General features: G+C 44.2%; 1 protein-coding gene across 1 annotated transcript in view; it reads right to left on the minus strand.

The window, feature by feature from the left end:
• Positions 1 to 9,116: 9,116 nt before the first annotated feature.
• Positions 9,117 to 23,283, minus strand: part of znf385b (zinc finger protein 385B) — a 47,431-nt gene continuing 33,264 nt past the window's right edge. The window contains exons 4-7 of the mRNA XM_066640970.1: positions 21,857 to 22,147; positions 17,513 to 17,694; positions 12,953 to 13,054; positions 9,117 to 10,096 (exon numbers count right to left, since the gene is read on the minus strand). Of these exons, the coding sequence (XP_066497067.1) occupies positions 9,884 to 10,096; positions 12,953 to 13,054; positions 17,513 to 17,694; positions 21,857 to 22,147 (788 nt within the window). The 3' untranslated portion in view covers positions 9,117 to 9,883. The remainder of the gene's footprint in view (positions 10,097 to 12,952; positions 13,055 to 17,512; positions 17,695 to 21,856; positions 22,148 to 23,283) is intronic.

Genomic DNA, 23,283 nt, shown 5'->3' on the forward strand with positions numbered 1-23,283 from the left:
ATAACAGAGAGAGAGAGATACCTGATGCTGTAAAGTTGCGGAGGATTTGATGGCACAGAACACCTGCTTTGTTCAAAGTACCACAAGGATCAAACCCCACAGCAGTGTACTCCCCCCATCTAAACAGCCTTGTTCAGAACAACCAGTTTCAGCACCTGTTCCTTTAAACGATAATGAGCCGCTCGCTGTTCACCCCGACCCCGAGTGCACAGCAGTGAAGAGCGGGAATCTACTGGATGGTCTTGTTTCACAGTTTGTGGGTTGGTAGTCTCCAGATCCCCAAAGTAATGTGCACCCTTTAGACATATTGTGAGATTAAGCCTAGTCCTGGATTAAACCGCATTTTGAATTGTGATTTTTCCTTTGAAATGGGAATATAGTCCAGGACTCGGCTTAATCCCTCTCTGGGAAACCACCCCATAATATATAAATTCACACAATGCATAAACCACACTGCACTGTTTTCCTGCCACTGCTATGTCTGAACAACCGTGGCTCTAGATTGACACACACACACACAAACATCTGGTAAAATTGGCCTGCATCATCAGCCGTGTTTTTCAGTTTGGAGAATCATGCAGGCGGAAGAGATTGGCACGAAGTTTCAATCAGCTTGATTAGCCGTGATGGGCTGTTTGCTGACTCAGAGTCAAAACAAACAGCTGGTGGAGTAAAACCTTCTGCAGTAAAACCCACCAGTCCCCTGATGCTATTAGACTGGAACATATCCAGAGGTAAGCAGCAGTTTACACAGATCCCTGATCAAAGCCCGGTCTTACTCAGGACGAGATTGTGCTGCTGGAGATCGTTCCTTAACTTGCAATTCAAAGAAGCATACCGTAAAATATATTAATTCATTATCTGTAAGCGCTTATCCATTTCAGGGTCGCAGTGGGTCCAGAGCCTACTTGGAATCATTGGGCTCTGGAGGGGGAGCCAGTCCTTCACAGGGCAACACACACACACCTACGGACACTTTTGAGTCTCCAATCCACCTACTAGCGTGTGTTTTTGGACTGTGGGAGGAAACCGGAGCACTAGGAGGAAACCCACGCAGACACAGGGAGAACACACCACGCTCCTCACAGACAGTCACCCAGAGGAAACCCACGCAGACACAGGGAGAACACACCACGCTCCTCACAGACAGTCACCCAGAGGAAACCCACGCAGACAAAGAGAGAACACCCACACTCCACATAGACAATCACCCGGTGGAAACCCAGGCACACACAGGGAGAACAGACCACACTCCTCACAGACAGTCACCCGGAGGAAACCCACACAGACAAAGAGAGAACACACCACACTCCACATAGACAATCACCTGGAGGAAACCCACGCACACACAGGGAGAACAGACCACACTCCTCACAGACAGTCACCCGGAGGAAACCCACACAGACAAAGAGAGAACACACCACACTCCACATAGACAGTCACCCGGAGGAAACCCACACAGACAAAGAGAGAACACACCACACTCCACATAGACAGTCACCCGGAGGAAACCCACGAAGACACAGAGAGAATACACCAAACTCCTCACAAACAGTAACCCAGAGCAGGACTCGAACCCACAACCTGCAGGACTGTGTCGTCTAGACAACACAAGGGAGTGATGGTGATGTCACTGCCACACACCTTAGGGCCTGGGGCTTCTGGGTTTGGTCCTTGTCCTGGTCACTCCTTTGTGGACTTCAGATGACTCACAAAATCATGAAGTTTGAGGAGTCGATTCAGGAAGGTCAATGGGTCCATCCATATAAACATAGATTTCTCCTCCTTCGATATCCATGGTGGAAGTGTGGAACTGCTCCCTGGGTGCTGTGATGGTTGCTCGTGACTCGTGGTGTTTGTGCGTGTTCACTGCCACATGACTATCCCTGTGTTCGAAATGGTTTCCTAATCACTATTCCCTATATTATCAACTATATAGTGTACTATTATAGGGAACTGAATCCAGGAGGCTAGTGAACGATTTCAGACACGACTTCATACCAGTTTGTTACCAAACAACACAGTGAATTATGGGTAATATTCTATCTGCTAGTGCACATGGGTTGTACACTTCTTATTTGCGATGCATTGTGGGATTGTTTAAGTGCATTGTATTTGACGGAGCCCCAAAATAGTGCACTATATAGTGAATAGGGCACCATTTTGGACACAGTGTTTGTTACGTCATGCAATCTTTTCAATTGTAGCAGTTTGTAAACTTGAACATTTCAGCAATTTACATTCAAACAATGAATGTAATTCAGCTGTTGTAACTGGTTACAGGTACTGGTACTGTACTGGCCTGGTACTGGTTATTGGCTAATAGTGGATTCTGCTGCTGGACATTTTAATACCATTTACTTCAGTACCGTAGCTATTCATTACACTGCAGCAAATGGACAAAGGAAACACCATTAACCATTTCATAAGCTAAGCTAATGGTTGACAGCATTGATTACACCAGAGGCCAAGCACTTATGGTCAGTGTGAAAAGTGGAGGTCTAGCCTCTGATTTGATTGACTCCTCCAGGCTCGAGAAGGCGAAACCCATCAGGAGAAATCACCCACCATGGGCTGGATGTCTGCCAGCTAGCATTAGCATTAGCATCAGTCTGATAATGAAGCTTTAAGTGAAGGGCAGTTTAATCAGAGCTTGTGGACAGACTCCTGACGTGTGTCATACTCAACTTGTCATTACATTTTCTGAAGAAGGAAGACATAATCATGCCCAAGTTACCGTACCGGTAAAAAGAAGAGTGGATGGAGCAGAGAGAGAATAAGAGATGAGGTTAGCATAGGCTCAGATTTAGATTTTCTGGCTTTCTGCTAATTCCACTATTCCAGCCTTTGGCCAGGACTCTCCAGTCTCACACTGTATCACCGATGCGTCTGCCCTACCCCTCTGTGCTGCCGTGTCTAGCCCTGTTTCTGTCTTGGCTTTTCTGCTTTGTTTCTGTTAAGTTAACATTCCCATGCTGTGTTAGTCACTTATCTAAATTATTCTCATGTGTTGTTTTTTTAATAGTTTAAAGACACACTAGGAAGGATGGGAGGAGGTGCTTTTCTACCCTCCTCTAAAAGTTACATAATGCAGTTCCTGCTGTTTTGAGCTCAGAGAAGCAGCGACAGATCCTCTACTCTCTGTATTACAGGGGGGTGGAGCATTACAGTGGTTCTAAATCTGTAAAAAACTGCCTAATATTCTTTTAAATTCCTGATTCCTTGTCTCTTTTTTTTTTTAGCATGATTTACATTCATGTTGTCATTGTCATATTTTCATTGTTGTTTTTCTGTCTCTTGCTGTTGCTATAATTCCTTGTTTGTGTCCTAGATTATAGTTAAAATTCTGTTTCTCTCTCTAGTCGTTGCTGTTAGTTTGAGTTTTATTTTATTAATTACTCCTGTGTCTCTTCGTCAGTTTAATACTGGAGTCTCAGTTTTCTTCTCTTCTGTGTTCTGTGTTTAGTTATACTTTCTAAGACTGTCCTGCTCTCTGTTTAGTTTTTTGCATCATAGTCTTTAGAATAATGTATTCAGCTTTGCTTATCAGAGCCTTAGATATAATTTGCTATTGTACGTTATATACTATTGATTCACGTTAATATCTTCAGATGACAGGGCTAACACTACTATGTGTGTGTGTGTTTTGTTAGGGGACCCTTGCTGAAAATCCAGCTGTTATGCAAATCTTCTCACGGACCTGACTTTCAGACCATATCTAAATGTTTGTAAACATAATCGTTAGCTAGACATCTGGATGGAATTAGATACAGCTCACTGTAACTAGCATTAAATATGATCAGAACAGACTGAGCCAAACACACTGGCAGCCCTGGTCAAACCTGGTTGTGTTTGCAGTGATTATTCAACGTACAGAAGACTGGCATTGGCTCTGGCTCTACATAAACTCTGCCCCCTCAATTTCATCTGCTCCTGTGGCTGGTTCAAGACTCATTTACTTTCCTAACACTCTCAAGTACACACATACAACAGCATTATTGTGTTTAATCGCTGTTAAGGCATATGGTGCTCTTCCACTTTTTTGCTTTTCCATTAGGTAAATGTGGTCCTGGTTCTGGAAGCGGGTTCTTGTTTAGTGGCTGTTCCCTCGTGGTTCAGAGCGAGTCGAGTAGGGACTAAACCGTGGCGTGTAAACCTTGCAGAGCGCTGATCGTCCAGAGAGAGTCGTCACTCTACGCCACGCAACGCAGACGACCAACACCAACTCTCCATCTGTAAAATCTCCAGCTGCAGCGGAGATCACGTTTGTTTTTATCCGACTCACGACGGCAGCTCGTAAAATGACGCCGTGGTCTTTTGAAGAGGTTCAAACGCTCCTTGGATCGGTGGCCGACGAAAGAATCCAGCGAGAGCTGGACGCTGCAACAAGGAAGGAACAAACTCTACTGATCTGTCTGAACTGATGACGGAGCTGTGTTCAGTCCCAAACAACAACAACACGCCGTTACACCATGAGTAAACACCGCTTAACGTTACCACCGTTGTTGTGGTTTCCAAAGCCTGAGGCTCCTGTTAGTGACGGTATTTGTGACATCACAAGTTACTTTTCGTCATGGAGCTATGGTAGTGGGAAATGAATCAGAACCAAAATAGTAAGTAGAGTCAAGTAGAGCAGGTACCATGCCGTGGAAATGCACCCATAGAGTTTAATCAGATCTCTGGGCTGGTTTGTTCTCTCGGTTTTGATTGCCTCATCTTTCAGTGTGAACCTGGTTTGAGTCTCAAATTAGTTACAGAATGACTGACCCGAGATAGTATTTGGAAATGTATTTTATGTTTAAAGATGCTCATTGTGTGGGAAAATAAACCAAATCAGCTGGAGTTCATTCTGAATAAATAATTCCAGGATGTGTCTTTTGGGCACAGTATTCTTTCTGCAGGCAGCTGCTCTGTTTCAGATTGCTATTGTTTTAATATGTTTCTTTGCAAAAGACTAGAAATTTTCTTGGAGATCTCTGAGACTTTTCTGAGTTATGACCCAGTGAAAAGAAGCTGGTTCGCAGAGTGGAATTGCCGCTGCCACACAGCTGCAGGGTCTCAGGGTCCTGGGTTTGATACTCACCCTGGGTCACTGTCTGTGAGGAGTGTGATGTGTTCTCTCTGTGTCTACATGGGTTTCCTCCGGGTGACTGTCTGTGAGGAGTGTGGTGTGTTCTCCCTGTGTCTGCGTGGGTTTCCTCCGGGTGACTGTCTGTGAGGAGTGTGATGTGTTCTCTCTGTGTCTGCATGGGTTTCCTCCGGGTGACTGTCTGTGAGGAGCGTGGTGTGTTCTCCCTGTGTCTGCGTGGGTTTCCTCCGGGTGACCGTCTGTGAGGAGTGTGGTGTGTTCTCCCTGTGTCTGTGTGGGTTTCCTCCGGGTGACTGTCTGTGAGGAGAGTGGTGTGTTCTCTCTGTGTCTGTGTGGGTTTTCCTCCGGGTGACTGTGTGTGAGGAGTGTGGTGTGTTCTCTCTGTGTCTGCGTGGGTTTCCTTCGGGTGACTGTCTGTGAGGAGTGTGGTGTGTTCTCTCTGTGTCTGCATGGGTTTCCTCCGGGTGACTGACTGTGAGGAGTGTGGTGTGTTCTCCTCGTGTCTGTGTGGGTTTCATCCAGGTGCCCTGGGTTCCTCCCACAGTCCAAACACACACACATTGGTAGGTGTGTGCTGGCTGTGTGAAACTGTCCCACAGGTGTGAGTGACTGGGTGAGTTCCTGCCTTGCTCCTAGTTATTCTCTGTAGGCTCCTGACCCACTGGGACCCTGATCAGGACGAAGCAATTGCAGAAGATAAAGGATTGAATAAATAAATGAAGCTCAGTGACTCTATTGTAAGAAATAATTACCCAGATGTCGAGGTGTCCTCCATGGTGCTCTACAGCAGCCGTAGTTTAGTCTATCTTCAATCCTTCTCCAGGCTTTTATCAATGCAAAGATGATAAATATTATTTGGAATGTCCCATGTGTAGAAGATATTTATAAAGTAACCTTAAGAACATCATTAAATTAGACCCCAGTCTCCAGATAAAGTCGGGGGCCACTTTAAGCCAAAGCTTTGGAAAGAGTGAGTTCCATGACTGGATAATGAAATAAGAATGAAAGGGCCAGGGAATAAATTCCATCCTTCGTTAAAATGAGAGTTGACCTAAGGACAGTACGATATAATGCAGTAATAATAATCATATCACGTAAACAGCACTGACCCGGAGGGTTTAATAAAAGAAACACAAGGTATAACAAACAAAGAAGCACCACACATTAAACTCCATAAAAGAAATATATCTGTACCAACTTCATCATAAAAAACACACGTCTGTTAAAATAAATACTGTACATTTCACAGAGAAAACTGATATGAAATTACTGCTGTTTTCACCTGGCATGCTAGTTATTGGTTCAGATCCTCTGTAGGCCCCTCCCATTAGAAAATTAAAATGCACTGGATCTGACGCTGATGAAAAAAGTACTGTACAGCATAATTTGGGAAGAAAAAAATGGTTGAAATATATTATTTTATTGAAAAGGAAATATCTTTTTTTATGTACATACTCTCATACATACATATGATCTATGAAATAAAGGACTCTCTGTGGGTGGGAGTTTCTCTTCCTCTGGTTCTAGAAAATACAAATAAACATCATCTATGTCTCTTAGCACCTCCTCCACCGCTCTGTAAAATAAAACTAGTATTGCAATCTTTTAGGTAAACATTAAATACGTAATGGAGAAAACCTTTAAAGAACACACTATACATTATTGCATCGTCCAGGAGCTGAGAATGAGTGTCGTCTCTGTACGAATGAGGATTCTGAAAGGTTGGTTGTCCTATATCAGATCAGGGGAAAAGAAAGAAAACGGACTTCACAGAGGCTAGAGTTCATGCTGCATTCATCAGCAACTGGGAGCTGCAAAGTTTCCAAATCCCTTTTCCACATTTTTGTGTCTAGTGTGATCTTTCTAAAATAATACGCCACAAGAAACTGAGTCAGATCACCTTGACAGAAGTGGATCACTGTCTTTGGTAAATCTCAGGGCATTAATACATTATCTTTGGGTATAAAGTAACCACGGGCATGAATCCTGGTTTTCTGAAAGAGGAGTCCTGGTGCGTGCATGTTCATGCTGAGTAGAGTGCTATAAATCAGAGCAGAATCCTAGCTCTATGTGTGCTCCATGTCTCCTATCACTGTAGAAATGATGCCCCACATTTTCTCTCCTGTAGGTGGTGCTGTGTGTGTGTTTTTTTGAGTTCTGAGCGGTTGGATCTTACTCCTGTTGTGTTTAATCAGACTAACAAAAGTACAGTTTCTGAAATAAATAAACAAATAAAGTTCAGGAATGTCTGGCTTTTTCTTAAAAATCAAACACACGAACAACATCAGCGACAGACCACACTATTAACAGAGAACAGGAGATGAGATGCGACGCTGTGGAAAGAGGTTGAACTGATCTCTCAAATTGGAACCGCTCCAGAGCCGCTCCTATCACGAACCAACCACTCAGAGGCAACCAATTAAAGCCTTGATATCAGTTTGTGGATGGGACACTGGAGGCTGTTTGCTGCAGCTTTAGTGAGAGGACTGCACCTGCTCACACTAATCTCCATATTCTGGTAAATGTCTTAAATGTGAAGCACTAAATAATGGTCAGAACACATTACGTTTGCTTAGTGTCTGATCTGGAGTGACTGCTACTAGGAGAATGGCTGATATCATTTTAAGGGAGCGTAAACTAAGGGGTTCAGATCTCTGCTATCACAGATCTCTACAGCAGTGGTAATATGAACCATTGCAGCCATTACATTTACTGTCCACATCCACCAGTGTCCTTTGAGCTTTTCCTGTGTTTTAAGTATGGAGTAAGAACTAGAAATTCAATTTGAAATGCACATAAATTAATTCACATTGTGTCACATGGGTGACTGTGTCATTCTTTTAATTAATTCATTCATTATCTGTAACCCTTATCCAGTTCAGGGTCACGGTGGGTCCAGAGCCTACCTGGAATCATTGGGCACAAGGTGGGAATACACCCTGGAGGGGGCGCCAGTCCTTCACACGTTCACTCTTCACACCTACGGACACTTTTGTGTCGCCAATCCACCTACCAACATGTGTTTTTGGACCGTGAGAGAAAACCGGAGCACCCAGAGGAAACCCATGCAGACACAGGGAGAACACACCATACTCCTCAAAGACATTCACCCGGAGGAAACCCACGCAGACACAGAGAGAACACACCACACTCCTCACAGACAGTCACCCGGAGGAAACCCACGCAGACACAGAGAGAACACACCACACTCCTCACAGACAGTCACCCGGAGGAAACCCATGCAGACACAGAGAGAACACACCACACTACTCACAGACAGTCACCCGGAGGAAACCCACGCAGACACAGAGAGAACACACCACACTCCTCACAGACAGTCACCCGGAGGAAACCCACGCAGACACAGAGAGAACACACCACACTACTCACAGACAGTCACCCGGAGGAAACCCACGCAGACACAGAGAGAACACACCACACTCCTCACAGACAGTCACCCGGAGGAAACCCACGCAGACACAGAGAGAACACACCACACTCCTCACAGACAGTCACCCGGAGGAAACCCACGCAGACACAGAGAGAACACACCACACTCCTCACAGACAGTCACCCGGAGGAAACCCACGCAGACACAGAGAGAACACACCACACTCCTCACAGACAGTCGAACCCAAAACCTCCAGGTCCCTGGAGTTGTGTGTGTCTGTGTCACCATTCAGAATGAAATCTTCATGAGCTAAATAACTCTGTAAGAGCTTCTTGTACAGTGGGATATTAGGAAGCTCTGGGCTCCCAGTGGCCATTGATGCAGCATGGACAGGAAAAGTGGACACGGGTGATAACTGTAGTGTGTGTTGCGGACAGACTGAGGTTATTAGTACAAAATGGACAAGACTGAGAGAAGTTAAGAGGGAATGTTCCTCCTAAAGCTTGGTGAGGAGACTGTAGTACAACATCAGAGCAGAAACCAAGGAAGTGTTGGTGAAAGCTTATCGACCACAAAACACAAGACCAAAACCTCATCAACCCCCCCCCCCCCCCCCGACCACATCAAACCACTGAGTGAACATGTTTCAGCTTTGTGATTGTTTCCGGCGTATTCCAGCACAGCATGTGTACATATGTTTGTGTGTGTGTGTGTGTGTGTGTGTGTGTCCATGTGGATCTGGAATCGTCTGTTCGGTTGAAAAGGAAGACCATGATCATTCAAGTCAATCAGGAAGCAGTTCAAACACTGTTTTAAATTTCCGTCCGGGAGAATCCTTCCAGCAGCTCCCTCTCTTCACTCAGAAGGATTTTCCTTTTCCGTTAACCCCTTAAACTCCCAGAAACACTCCAGACGACTGCTCCCCAAAGAATTACATTTCTTTCATATTCTGAACATGTCTTCAGTGAATACTCCAGAACTTTTACAGCCTTATCTCTACGTGCCACAACTGTAACACTGATCACACACAATCATCTCCATTCACTTAGAAATCAATGGAAAGCTGCTAAAAAAATCTCACCGTTCTCATTTTCAACTTCAAAGTCACGGTGATGTTTCACTGAAACTGCACTGTGTAACTTTCGGAGATTAGACTGAGAAAAAGCTGAAGCATTGCTTTAAGACAGTAGTTCATTCAGTAATACGCCTGGGGGTTTAAGGGGTTAAAAAGACACACCCTCCTTCCCGGGCTGTGCAGTCCTTCTGGGCCGGCCGTAATCCTGCAGGTGGCGCTGTGGAGCTAGCCTTTGTCTGCGAGGTGGGGTTGAGAGCGACAGTCTCTCTCTCTGGCCCCAGCCTCGGAGTTGTTACCGTGGCAACAGCGAAGGCGCCAGGATGGGGGGTCAGTAGGGGGCGAAGAGGATGGAGCTGCTGGACGGCCGCAGGGGTCCTGGGGCCGGCCGGAGGAAGGACGCCTGCAGAGTGGCTGTCTGGAAGATGGAGGCGTTGGGACGCGGGTGGAGGGAGAGGGACGGCAGGGTGGTGGGGGAGAAGGGCGTGGAGATGAATGCTGGAGAGACGGGCTTCACCAGGTCCTTCTGCAGAGCCAGCTTCGCCTGAGGAGGAGGAGGAGACAGAGGAGGAGAGTTAGTGCCCACTGTAATGAGGACTCGAGGGTAAGTCCTGAACATAACTTACGACAAAGGCTCGCTGTTGTCTATTTCTGGGTCTAAATGAATATACCACAAGGATCCAAACCCCACAGCCCTATTCAGAACAATCACTTTCAGTGTCTGGTCCTTTAAATGATAATGAGGTTGCTGTTCACCCCGACCCTGAGCGCACACAACAGTGAGGAGCGAGGAGCCGAAGCTCTGGTTTTTAGCCATTTTCACTCTGTTGTCTCTCTTCTAAGTTTTTACTCAGTGCTCTTACTTCCCTAGTTGTGTCTGTTTAGCGCCATTTAACCTCTTCTTTGCGTTCTCACATAAACACAGTACACATTCAGGAATGAACACATTAAATATGTGATAAAGTGTAAGCATTTTCATGAACAGGAGGAGTCTCCACTGAAGCAGAGTCAAACTGAAAGTCTGAAATCCACTCTTTCCACAGAGTGTTTCCACTGGTGTCAGACTGATGTGAACGCTACTGGAATAATATACAACGACATGATTTAGTTACTGTTGGCAACAGGTGTGATTTCTGCTGGAAAAAGAGCCTCTACTGTCCCACTTGAGTTTGTTTTATTCTTCTGGTGTGTGTGGTGTGACTGCATTGCTGTAAATTTTTAACTGATTTTCAGAAATGCGTTACTAATGATGTAGAAATCAAATTCAGAAATGATTTCCTAACTCCAACTAATCATTCAGTACGTATTATGCATACGTAGTGATTACTCAGTAAATTCTGTGAAATAATTAGGAATTATAAAATTGATAGTTCCAGTTCTAAAATCTGATTGGTTGAGCCATTGTAATATACACATTATTCACACACTTATGACCACCTCACAACATCTGAATTCCATATTAATGCGCTACTGTTTTAAACCTTGGTAGTAAGCTAGCACTAATGTGCAGCATATAAAATGGAAACTTTGGATATATTGGTGGGTTAACAGTGAATAAATGGTGTGTCTATATTTATATAATATTATTTAAATTCCAGATTAACATAAACAGCAGCCCTAATGATTAAGTGGGTGTTTCATTTACTGTCTAACTTTCCATGACGGCTTTTCATAACTTTTCAGACTGCTTAGCTACCAGAGTTTACATTAGTGAAGGAATGGTTATTACTTATACTACTCACATATGTGCTGTATGAATTCATTCAGTTATCCAAGAACAGTGTGATATCAGGAGACAATACAGTGCTCGGTTAAGCTAATGCTACTCAGCCAGTTTCTTGAGCTAAACGCTAAAACCACAGCCCAAGGCTAGCGCTATACGTGCTGCAGTGTCTCCTGTAGAGTAAGAGTCCCTTCATAAAGTGGATAGAAATATAAGTATTTCTACTCAACTAAAAAAACCTGAATATACGTGAACGTATTTATTCAATGGAGTGGGTAGGTAATGTCCTCATGTTGCTTAGCAACAGTGCTCGCTGTTAATGGACTACACTGTGTGGTGGAAGAATACTTTATTGTGAATATTCGTTTATGAATAAATATGTTTACGAATTGGACATTTGTGCCTTTTATTGTATTTCATTTTGACCGCCGTTTTATAAAAGCAATAAGCCACTCGTGCATTACTGCGATTTTAACACAGGGAAGGTTCGATTTGGCATGACGTGAACATTTCCTGAGATAAAAATGCATTAATGCAATGCAGTTCCAGTTGATCATGGATTGATCATTTTTTCCAAATTCCGCCTTAAACAGATACAAATCAGCTGACTGTTGATTATATGTTGATTATATGTTGATTGCATGATGATTATATGTCGATTACATGTTGATTACATGTTGATTATATGTTGATTACATGTTGATTACAAGTTGGAGTAAACAAAGAAATCCTAATCTCTTTTAGCCTTATTATTGTAACTACTATGAATTATTCAATACCTACTAATAATTATACTGTATTTTTTGTGAATTATTCAGTATCTACTTTAAATTATTCTGTAACATTTATTAATAACTCAACAACTAAGATGAAATATTCTTTATCTATGATTCATCATTCAGTATCTGCTATGAATAAACAAGTACCTATGAAATATCAAGTAACAGTTATGAATCATTCAGTCTAATACGAATTATTTAGTAACAATTATGAATTACTCATGAATGATTACCGTACAATTAACTATTTAGTTATGAAATACGAATTATTTACTCTGAATGATTAATTATCTAATAAAAGACCGAGGAGTTCAAGTGTGGACACACATCCAGACCCATTTAGATTTCAACATTGGAGTTTGCTTTAGGATTAGGATCATTGTCCTGGAGACGACTGGACGACTGGAAGATCACGTGACTAGTGGGCAGCAGCCGTTGTGTATATTTATCTGTTTGCCGTCTGCGTTAAAACGAGACTAAACCGTAGCTGTGGTGTTTGGATGATCACAGAAGTGTTCCTCATGTTAGTGACGAATCGACGGCTCTGACTGACGATGAGCTGTTATTCCACTGTGGATTCTGGAGATAAAGGACCTAAGCGCGTGCTGCAGAACGAGGTACTGAGCTCTCGACAGATGTCATTACATTCAGCTTGTCTCCAATTTAATAGGCTTCAGTCTAATACAGGTTTGCCCATTATGTAAGAATAAAGTCACAGTAATGTGCGGCGGTCACAAGGCTCAGGGTTATTAGTGTTCAAGCGCACAGAAAACCCACAGAAGCATATTTATAGCATCTGCTAACAAGTAAAGCAGCTCGGGAGCAGTCTCGCATCCCTGAGAGCTGAGAAGTTCGCGATGAAAGTGCTTGATTATGAGGAACATTAATAATGCATTACTGCCAGGGCGCTGGAGCTGCGCTGCTGCTTGTTGTACGGACTGTATTTGGGCTTCAAGGGCTTCCCTGCCACCCGGTCCTTGTGCCTCCTGCTGGAGATGTGCTGCAAACAGAGGAAAAGAAAGAGGGTTTTCAGTCTCTGCAGCATCTATACTCACAGCAAACAGAGCACAATTATGCACCACATTTTGTTTACTGGAATATTTGCATTATTACAACATTATACCCAGACATCCATCAGGAAACTAACACATAATAACCTCAGAGCTTAAAATAACACCTCCTTCCTCACTGTGCACTGGCAACATTTACAAGATTTTAACCCTGATTAAATGTCATTTGCAACAGTTCTGTACCATTTTTCAAATACCATATTTCTTTCTTTCTTCTGTAACCACTTCATCTTGATCAGTGTCACAGAATCCGTAGGCACAAGGCAGGAACACCACTCCATCACAGAACATCACACACACTCTCACAGTCGTTCTTCTACGGAACACACATAATTTGTATATTTCAACACACTTAACTGTTCATTCCCTGAATGTATCCTATTGGGGGGTAAAGACATATATTGTGGCCTGTGTAAAAATAATGGCATATATTTTTGTACATATTTCATGCCTTATAGCCTTCTGTAATTGCCGTATTTATTCAGATGAATGCGTGTCGTCTCTTGTGCACTGTGTGTAGTGTATTGTGATGCTGCACTTCCATTCAGGATCAATAAAGTGGTGTCTTATCTTGTCTCTTATCTTTCAAATAAGTAGAAATGTGCACAGAGAAACTGGGTTAAACCTGCAGAAAAGGGGCCCTATTTAAGTACGTTCCTCAAAAAGCATGTTTCACCCCCAACTGATCACGGATTAATCACAGTCTTCCCGGTAATGAACATGATACAAATTAACTGACTGCAACAAAGTAGACCTACACAATGCAGACGCAGGAAATGATTATGTGCTGTTTGGCAACAGTCCAGGACTAGTTCATTCATTCATTCATTCATTATCTGTAATCGCTTAACCAGTTCAGGGTCGCGGTGGGTCCAGAGTCTACCTGGAAACATTAGGCGCAAGGCAGGAATACACACACGCACACCTACGGACACTTTTGAGTCGCCAATCCACCTACCAACGTGTTTTGGATTGTGGGAGGAAACCGGAGCACCCGGTAGAAACCCCCCGCAGACACAGGGAGAACACCCCAGACTCCTCACAGACAGTCACCTGGAGGAAACCCCCCGCAGACACCGGGAGAACACACCACACTCCTCACAGACAGTCACCCGGAGGAAACCCACGCAGACACAGGGAGAACACACCACACTCCTCACAAACAGTCACCCGGAGGAAACCCACGCAGACACAGGGAGAACACACCACACTCCTCACAGACAGTCACCCGGAGGAAACCCCCCGCAGACACAGGGAGAACACACCACACTCCTCACAGAGAGTCACCCGGAGGAAACCCACGCAGAACACACCACACTCCTCACAGTCAGTCACCCGGAGGAAACCCACGCAGACACAGGGAGAACACACCACACTCCTCACAGACAGTCACCCGGAGGAAACCCACGCAGACACAGAGAGAACACATCACACTCCTCACAGACAGTCACCAGGAGCTGGAATCGAACCCACAACCTCCATGCCCCTGGAGCTATGTGACTGCGACACCTACCTGCTACACCACCGTGCCGCCCCAGGACTAGTTCAGTTTCACTTAATAGAAAACAGCAAAATATGTCACAACCCCTTATAAAAATAACGAATTGCCACTTAGGGGATGCTCTCCAAGATTTATATAAACTTATATAAATTTATTTAAATTACTGTAATTAATGGCAGATTCTGTTTGCCCCAGATCAAGTCTAGGAAAAGATACAGAATCACTCAACATTTAGGAAAAAATGCAAATTATTTACTCTGCAATGTGCATTTCTAAAACAAATACAGACACAAGTCTAAAACTGCATTTAAAAACAAAACAAATACAGTGCTGACAAGAGAAATGTCCACGGAAACAACGGAAAGGATTATCCAACTCCTTCAAGAAGGAAATCCAACACAGAATGTGGCAAAATATATTGGTTGTTCCTAGTCAGAACTAACAACTGGTCCCGGGTCGCCCACGTTTCCCTGATCCATCTGGTCAGATCCCACAGAAGTAGCACACGATGTGCAGCACTGTGTTCTGGCCCCTCTCCTTCAGAGCCAGCATTAACTCGTAGCTCCCCATGTGTATTTATGAGCCTTGGGTGCCCAGAACTCTGTTGCCATTTCACCAACTGTCCTTTCTTGGACGACTTCAGGTAGCTATTAACCACTGTACACCAGGAGCACCCCCAGAACCTGCCACTTTGGACATGCACTGACCAAAACCTCATGGCCAACACCAACAGTCTGGCTCTTTTCACAGTGGCTCACACTCTCCCATTTCTCCTCATTCCAACTTCAACCTCAAGAACTGCTGCCTGATGTACGACAGACGTCACTGTACACAGATATTCAATGCTATCCATGCCACCTGTCAGTGCTTTATTTCTGGTGGCAGCTGAGTGTATACATGATCCTATGTAAACGACACTATAATCCACTGTTCTGCTGCTGTTCTGGATTTATATAATATAAAGCAGGGAGCTGAAAACAGCTCAGGAGCCTCAGCTCCAGCTCTGTTCTAACACCTGATGTGGCTAATCAGGATGATCAGAGGTGTGTGAAAATCACAGGGAGGTGTGTTAGATTGGATTAGACTTGGATATGAACTCTCCAGGATCACTGCCGTCTGCAGCAGCAGGGACGTGTCGTGCTTATATAAAGAAAATACATTTCAAAAGGCTGTAGTTGTGGATTATATAACGGTGAACGGTGAGCTGGAGGCTTGTTAGAGGATCTGGATGCAGAAAGATATCCACGACACTCAGATGTTGTTTATTCATTATAAAGTTCTCTGTCATAAATCATTTTCAGAAGTAAAGGAGCTCACGGCCCTGGGTTCTTATTTATTTATCCTTTACTCAGCAGCTACCTTCATATACAGCAATCAGTCATGCAGTTTATCTGTTGCTCTGCATACTATTCTCAGTCCAGCAGTGACACTGAGGGGTTTAAAAACTCAAGCAGCACTGCTGTGTCTGATCCACTCGCACCAGCACCACACACTAACACATCACTAGCATGTCAATGTCACAAAAAAGTGGTATTTTAATGCTTTGGCAGGTTGGTGTATCTGATCCTATGGTGAGGTGTAGACTAGTGTTTCGCTACTTAACATGGCCAAGAGCTGCCTACTGCTGAGGGAATATAAATTTAACTGACAAGCAAATGGACCAATCACAAGTCCACTATTTTGGCATGATGTATGTAAGCAGTCTTTATGATTGACGTTGGACCAATACCAGAGCCAGTACAAAAGGATACACGAAAGCGCATATACACGAATGTACAGACAGCCAGTCAGAATTACAGCAGCCAGAATCCATCAACTTGTGGGCAGAGCATCCGTAAAACACCTAACACTACATTATCCTCCTTCTTTAACAAGATATTTTGAAACTGTTAGTTGCTCCAGATAAAACCATCTGCTAAATGCCACAAATGTAAATGCAGAGTGATTTATGAGCCATCTACAGAGTCCTAAGTCATGGAGCTGCATTTCTCCATAGCTGCATTACCACAGGGTTTAGAGTGTAAGGCAGAAATAGCATCATCAGTTTGAGAATACTTGGCAGTGTCTTTTAAAAAACACCTGGGAAATCTCACATGGGTCTACACCAGCCAGAGCTCTACTAAAATACACTCATTGAGAGAAAAAATAAAAAAAAACTCTTGCTGCAAATCGCTGCATGCTGTTCTGTCTCAGGCAGATATGCCCTACGAAAAAACTCTCAGAGGCTACTTTTGTGTAGTGTACCACTGGGTGAGAGACTGTTGACGCTAGACGTCTCACAATGGATCACTCCAGGTAGTGATATGAGGGACATATGTGCAAGAAAACCTGTGGACATGTGTTGCTTCTCATGGCAGGGCTTCCAACTGCCATTTTTAAGCAGGATAATGCTCACCCACTGTAAGGGTGTCCCAGGAATGTCTCCATCAGGTTCAACACTTCTTTGGCCATGGTTGCCAGATTTATCACTAATTGAGTATTTATGGGAACAGCTAGGATGCCAGCTCCTGCAACCTAAGAGTGTGCAGGATCTACAGGCCCAGCTGCAACATCTGTGGGTAAATGTGCTGCAGGATGCCATATGGAACCTGTACAAGTGCATGCCCAACCGTATCTCATCTTGAATCCAAGTTACAGGAGACCCAACTGGATACCTCCTGTCAATTGTACAGTTTTCCCCCAATTCTAAAACACCATCATTACATTCATACACAAAGTTTCATTCGTTTCCAACAACTCCTCCTTGGTGCTTTATTTTTTGTCAATGAGTGTATATACAAACATTTGTGTGGTTGTCTGAAACACATGCTATATTGTAATACTCGGGATAGTGAATAGAGACAAGTCAAAACAAACAAACAAAACAGACATGTACTAATGTGACTACCTGTTTCAGCTGGATTTCTGAGTTGACGTGGACATCACAGATCTCGCAGTGGAACGTTTTGTTCTGCAGACCCGAGCCTTTCAGGACATTGGATTGCATTTTGAGCTTGGACCCAGGTCTGGGGTAGGCCTTAATGGGCCCTGCCCCGTTCCGAGCCTCCAGCATGGTTTTGTGCTTGGAACCTGGTGGAAAACAAAGAGCAACAGAGTTCTGTCATATGACGTCTTTAAGAAACTATGACTTTAAGGTCAACAGAGAAAATAAATCAATTGAGTAATTAAGCTCTGTTAGACTGTTTTATTTGTGGATGTGCAGCTTATGCTGTAGTTTTTCAAGTCACAAGGTCAGTGTGTACAAGGGACTCTTCTCTTCATTCCACAAAATACAGAATGCAGTCCATCAGCTCACACACTGAGGTCTGGTTTTTTTTTGTTTGGTGCTGGAACGTCAATGCTATTGTAGCAGCCTCAACAGCTTATGGCAAACAGCTTCAGAAACTGTGTGTATCAGCAGAGAATATGTCTCTGTTTGCTGTGGTTATAGCTTCCAAGAAAACTATACACTAGATATTAGAACATTTCTGAGTATTTGATTCCTTTCAGCCACATGGACTTTAGTGAGATCAGATACTGATGTTGGAGGATCAGTCTTGGGTCACAAACCTCCACTAACTCATCCCAGATGGTCTGGAATGGGGCTCAGTTCCTCCAGAGAACAGAGCTCCACTGATCTATGGCCCAGTGCTGGAGGACTCTAACCCTTTAACATACACTTAGGTTTTAGCATGGTGATTGTAGACTCATGTGCAGCTGCTCCAGAGCGTGTTGTTTTATTTCATGTTTTTTTTTTGTGGAGATTACACAAACTGTGCACAATTCGACACCGTCCTCTATAGATGTACAAATATAGCACAAAAGGTACAAACCGGATTCCAAAAAAGTTGGGACAAGTAGCAATAAGTGGCTGGAAAAAGGAAATTGAGCATATAACGAACAGCTGGAAGACCAATTAACACTAATTAGGTCAATTGACAACATGATTGTGTATAAAAAGAGCTTCTCAGAGTGTCAGTGTCTCTCTGAAGCCAAGATGGTAAGAGGATCACCAATTCCACCATTGTTGCGCAGAAAGATAGTGCAGCGATACCAGAATGGTGTTACCCAGCGTAAAATAGCAAAGACTTTTAAGTTATCATCATCAACCGTGCATAACATCATCAAAAGATTCAGAGAATCTGGAACAATTGCTGTGCGTAAGGGTCAAGGCCGTAAAACTCTACTGGATGCTCGTGATCTCCGGGCCCTTAAACGTCACTGCACCTCAAACAGGAACGCCACTGTCAAGGAAATAACAGAATGGGCTGTGGAAATGGAGTGTGGCAAAATGGAACACTGTTCTGTGGTCAGATGAGTCACGATTTGAAGTTCTTTATGGAACACTGGGACGCCATGTCATCCGGAGAAAAGAGAGGACAAGGATAACCCAAGTTGTTATCAACGCTCCGTTCAGAAGCCTGCATCACTGATGGTATGGGATTGCATGAGCGCTTGTGGCATGGGCAGCTTGCATGTCTGGAAAGGCACCATTAATGCAGAGAACTATGTTCAGGTTCTAGAACAACATATGCTCCCATCTGGACGTCATCTCTTTCAGAGAAGACCCTGCATTTTTCAACAAGATAATGCCAGACCACATTCTGCAGCAATCACAACATCATGGCTACGTAGGAGAAGGATCCGGGGACTGAAATGGCCAGTCTGCAGTCCAGATCTTTCACCTGTAGAGAACATTTGGCACATCATAAAGAGGAAGGTGCCACAAAGAAGGCCCAAGACGATTGAACAGTTAGAGGCCTGTATTAGACATGAACGGGAGAACATTCCTATTTCTAAACTTGAGAAACTGGTCTCCTCTGTCCCCAGACGTCTGTTGAGTGTTGTAAGAAGAAGGGGGGATGCCACACAGTGGTCAAAAATGGCCTTGTCCCAACTTTTTGGGGATTTGTTGACGCAATGAAATTTTGAAACAACATATTTTTCCCTTAAAATGATACATTCTCTCAGTTTAAACTTTTGATCTGTGATTTGTGTTCTATTCTGAATAAAACATTAGACGTTGGCACCTCCACATCATTGCATTCAGTTTCACAATTTGTTTAGTGTCCTTTTGGAATCTGGTTTGTACCTTGTAAATAATTTTAGAGCAAGATTTAGGAGTGCTGTACTCTTTAAACCACAAAATCAGGTCTATTAGTGGTTACTAAACAGCTGAGAATGGCTAGAGACAAGTGAATTACAATGTCCACTGCTGCCATTAATAAGTGTCTATAAGCTTCCTCTGTTTATCAGACACTTTAGCCTCTGAGCTCCGGTGAAAAACTAACGAAGTAAACTTCAGACAGTTTGTTGGACATATTACATTTAAGGTGGACAGGACTTTTTAAAAGTTTTAACTGCTTTTAAGGGTGGTGCAGTGATGCTGCAGATAAAGTCACTGCCAGTTGACTCCGTGGCCTCGGGATCCTGGGTTCAGTCCTCGCTGTGGATCACGTTTGGTGTGTTCTCTCTGTGTGAAACTGTCCACAGGTGTGAGTGAATGTGTGAGTGTGTGTGTCCCTGCCTTGTCGATGATTCCATGTAGACTTAGGACCCGTCATGACCCTGGTCTGAATGAAGCAGTTACAGGAAAAGAATGAATGAATGAACTGTGATAGTTCCGTGTTTTATTCTAAATGGTGTAAAACCCTAGCTTCCTCTTGTGTTCATTTCATTCATGTTAATGATTCACTCAGTCTGAGAGAGGCAGGGTTAACGCCACTAACTCTCAGACCTGTGAGAACAGCACACAATGCTGTAGAGACGAGGAGTTGTCAACAGCAGAGAGATCATCTAGAATGCTTCAGATTCCTGCTACGATACAGCAGTGTTTATGAAACACGCCGCCAGGTCAGGTGTTCTTTTGAAGCCACTGGATGTGGAAGTGGCTCAGTGTCTACACACTATAATTATGAAGCTTTAAAATGGCACATGTTCTACACTTCTCTATTTACTTTTCTTTCCCTGAAGTCCGCTGCAAATGTTTGTGGCTTTATGCCCAAGGCTTGTAATTACTTCTGAGAACAGTTTCAACCTCTTTTCATCCTTTAAAAACAAGCATTCTGTTATGTTTTAGTTGATGATTTTTTTAGGGATATATGTATGTAAATGACCTCTGCTCTCATTGGCTGGCTTCTGTTGTGTCAGTCATAAAGCAGTCCTGAAAGAATGTGGATTCACTGGAAGGTTGATCTATTTGCTTCCTGAAAGACAGGAGCAGCACAGTGTTAAGTCATTTCCCAATAACTTTTGCTGGAAGCAGGTTCTTGTTCAGTGGCTGTTCTCTCGTGGTTCAGAGCGAGTCGAGTAGGGACTAAACTGTGGCGTGTAAACCTTGCAGAGCGCTGATCGTCCAGAGAGAGTCGTCACTCTACGCCACGCAACGCAGAAGACCAGCACCAACTCTCCATCTGTAAAATCTCCAGCTGCAGCAGAGATCACGTTTGTTTTTATCCGACTCACGACGGCAGCTTGTAAAATGACGCCGTGGTCTTTTGAAGAGGTTCAAACGCTCCTTGGATCGGTGGCCGACGAAAGAATCCAGCGAGAGCTGGACGCTGCAACAAGGAAGGAACAAACTCTACTGATCTGTCTGAACTGATGACGGAGCTGTGTTCAGTCCCAAACAACAACAACTCGCCGATACACCACGAGTAAACACCGCTTAACGTTACCACCGCCGTTGTAGTCAGAGATTGTGTTTTGACGTCTACACCGGCTATTTTTCAGAAGTGCGCCATGCTAATGGAAAAGTGACCAGGGACCAGATTCAAAAATGTGTGGAGCGCGAAGCCGAATCGAGTAGGCACCATGCAGTAGAGAAGCACCATTCCTAGTCCTATTATGGTCTGTATGGTTTGGGTAGTGTGATTTGACCCGTGGTTAAACAATAAGCCTAATTCATTCATTCATCCATTCATTCATTGTCTGTAAAGCGCTTTTCCAGTTCAGGGTCTCGGCGGCCGGCGCCTACCTGGAATCACTTGGCACAATTTATTTTTGGGAAACATCCAGGAGTTTTGACTTTCTCTTATGTGGGCTCTTTAAAAATTAAACTTTAAACCCTTATGGACCTCTTTTTCAACGTCCTTTTCAAAGAACAAACGCAGCGGGGAGTGAGCAGGCTTTGATTTCTCACCGTTCCTGTGGACATTTTAAACAGTCAGATTTAATGAGAGAGAGACACAGAACAATAGAGGGAGCCTTCTGGGGGAGACCACTGTTACAGCAGGCCAGATGTTCTGCACACCTGTGTTGTGAGCCTCCAGCTGTGAGAGGGAGTTGACGGCCACTTTGCAGAGCGAGCAGTAGAGCAGCTTCTTAGCCTTCTCCTCTTCAGATTCCAGACTGGGCTCTGGTTGACTGCACTGTTTGGGGATGGTCTTCGGCGTGGGCAGCGCTGACTGACTGGCCGGCTCTGCGGGGGGCGTACAGGGGGCAGGGGTCACCTTACAGAGACTGGACGACACAGCTGGAGTGGACATGAAGGAGTGTGGGGAATCAAAGGCTTTGAGTGCACAGGACGTCTCCAGACTTTTTTCTGAGAGAGAGAGAGAGAAAGAGAGAGACAGAGAGAGAGAGAGAAAGAGAGAGAGAATTATTATCTTGTTATTGTGTTATGAACATAAGAAATCATATTTCCCCTATTATCTCAAACATACAGTTCAACACAGAACCAATAAGAGGTGAACATTCAGCAGCACATGAGCCAATGGTTGTTTCCTGAGCAGGGTTTAGGCTTGGACAGGGAATCTGCTGCCTCCTTCTGGACAGATTTATTGCAAAAAATAAAATATGAAATCAACCCAATACCCCACCATTTCCAGAAGGTCACATGATGTGAGTTTCTAACAAACACTGGCTGTTAGAGCTGAGGACACCTAGTGACCTGGATGTTTCAGGAAATCTGTACATAACTCTTTTTAATATGGCACTCACATGTGGGGCCCCCTCTATGGGACTGATATATGATGTGGTATGATGTGATATATGATGTGGTTTCTAGTGTAAAGGGTGAGGGGCTTGGCTTCACACATCCAAAAGTTGCTCTGAACTATATCTGAGTTCATGGTCAGTCTTCAGGGGCATGGTCCATAATAGCAACATTTTATTTTGAAAATAATGGATAGTGATAAAATCAAGCATTTTTCAGATTGCTCAGATATTACAAGCAGGTGGTGTCGCAGTCACACTGCTTCAGGGTCCTGGAGGTTGTAGGTTTGAGTCCTGCTCCGGGTGACTGTCTGTGAGGAGTGTGGTGTGTTCTCTGTGTCTGCGTGGGTTTCCTCCGGGTGACTGTCTGTGAGGAGTGTGGTGTGTTCTCCCTGTGTCTGAGTGGGTTTCCTCCGGGTGACTGTCTGTGAGGAGTGTGGTGTGTTCTCCCTGTGTCCGCGTGGGTTTCCTCCGGGTGACTGTCTGTGAGGAGTGTGGTGTGTTCTCTGTGTCTGCGTGGGTTTCCTCCGGGTGACTGTCTGTGAGGAATGTGGTGTGTTCTCTCTGTGTCTGCGTGGGTTTCCTCCGGGTGACTGTCTGTGAGGAGTGTGGTGTGTTCTCGCTGTGTCTGCGTGGGTTTCCTCCGGGTGACTGTCTGTGAGGAGTGTGGTGTGTTCTCTCTGTGTCTGCGTGGGTTTCCTCCGGGTGACTGTCTGTGAGGAGTGTGGTGTGTTCTCTCTGTGT

The sequence above is a fragment of the Hoplias malabaricus genome, chromosome 12 (assembly GCF_029633855.1).
Source record: "Hoplias malabaricus isolate fHopMal1 chromosome 12, fHopMal1.hap1, whole genome shotgun sequence".
In the NCBI taxonomy this organism is placed as follows: domain Eukaryota; kingdom Metazoa; phylum Chordata; class Actinopteri; order Characiformes; family Erythrinidae; genus Hoplias; species Hoplias malabaricus.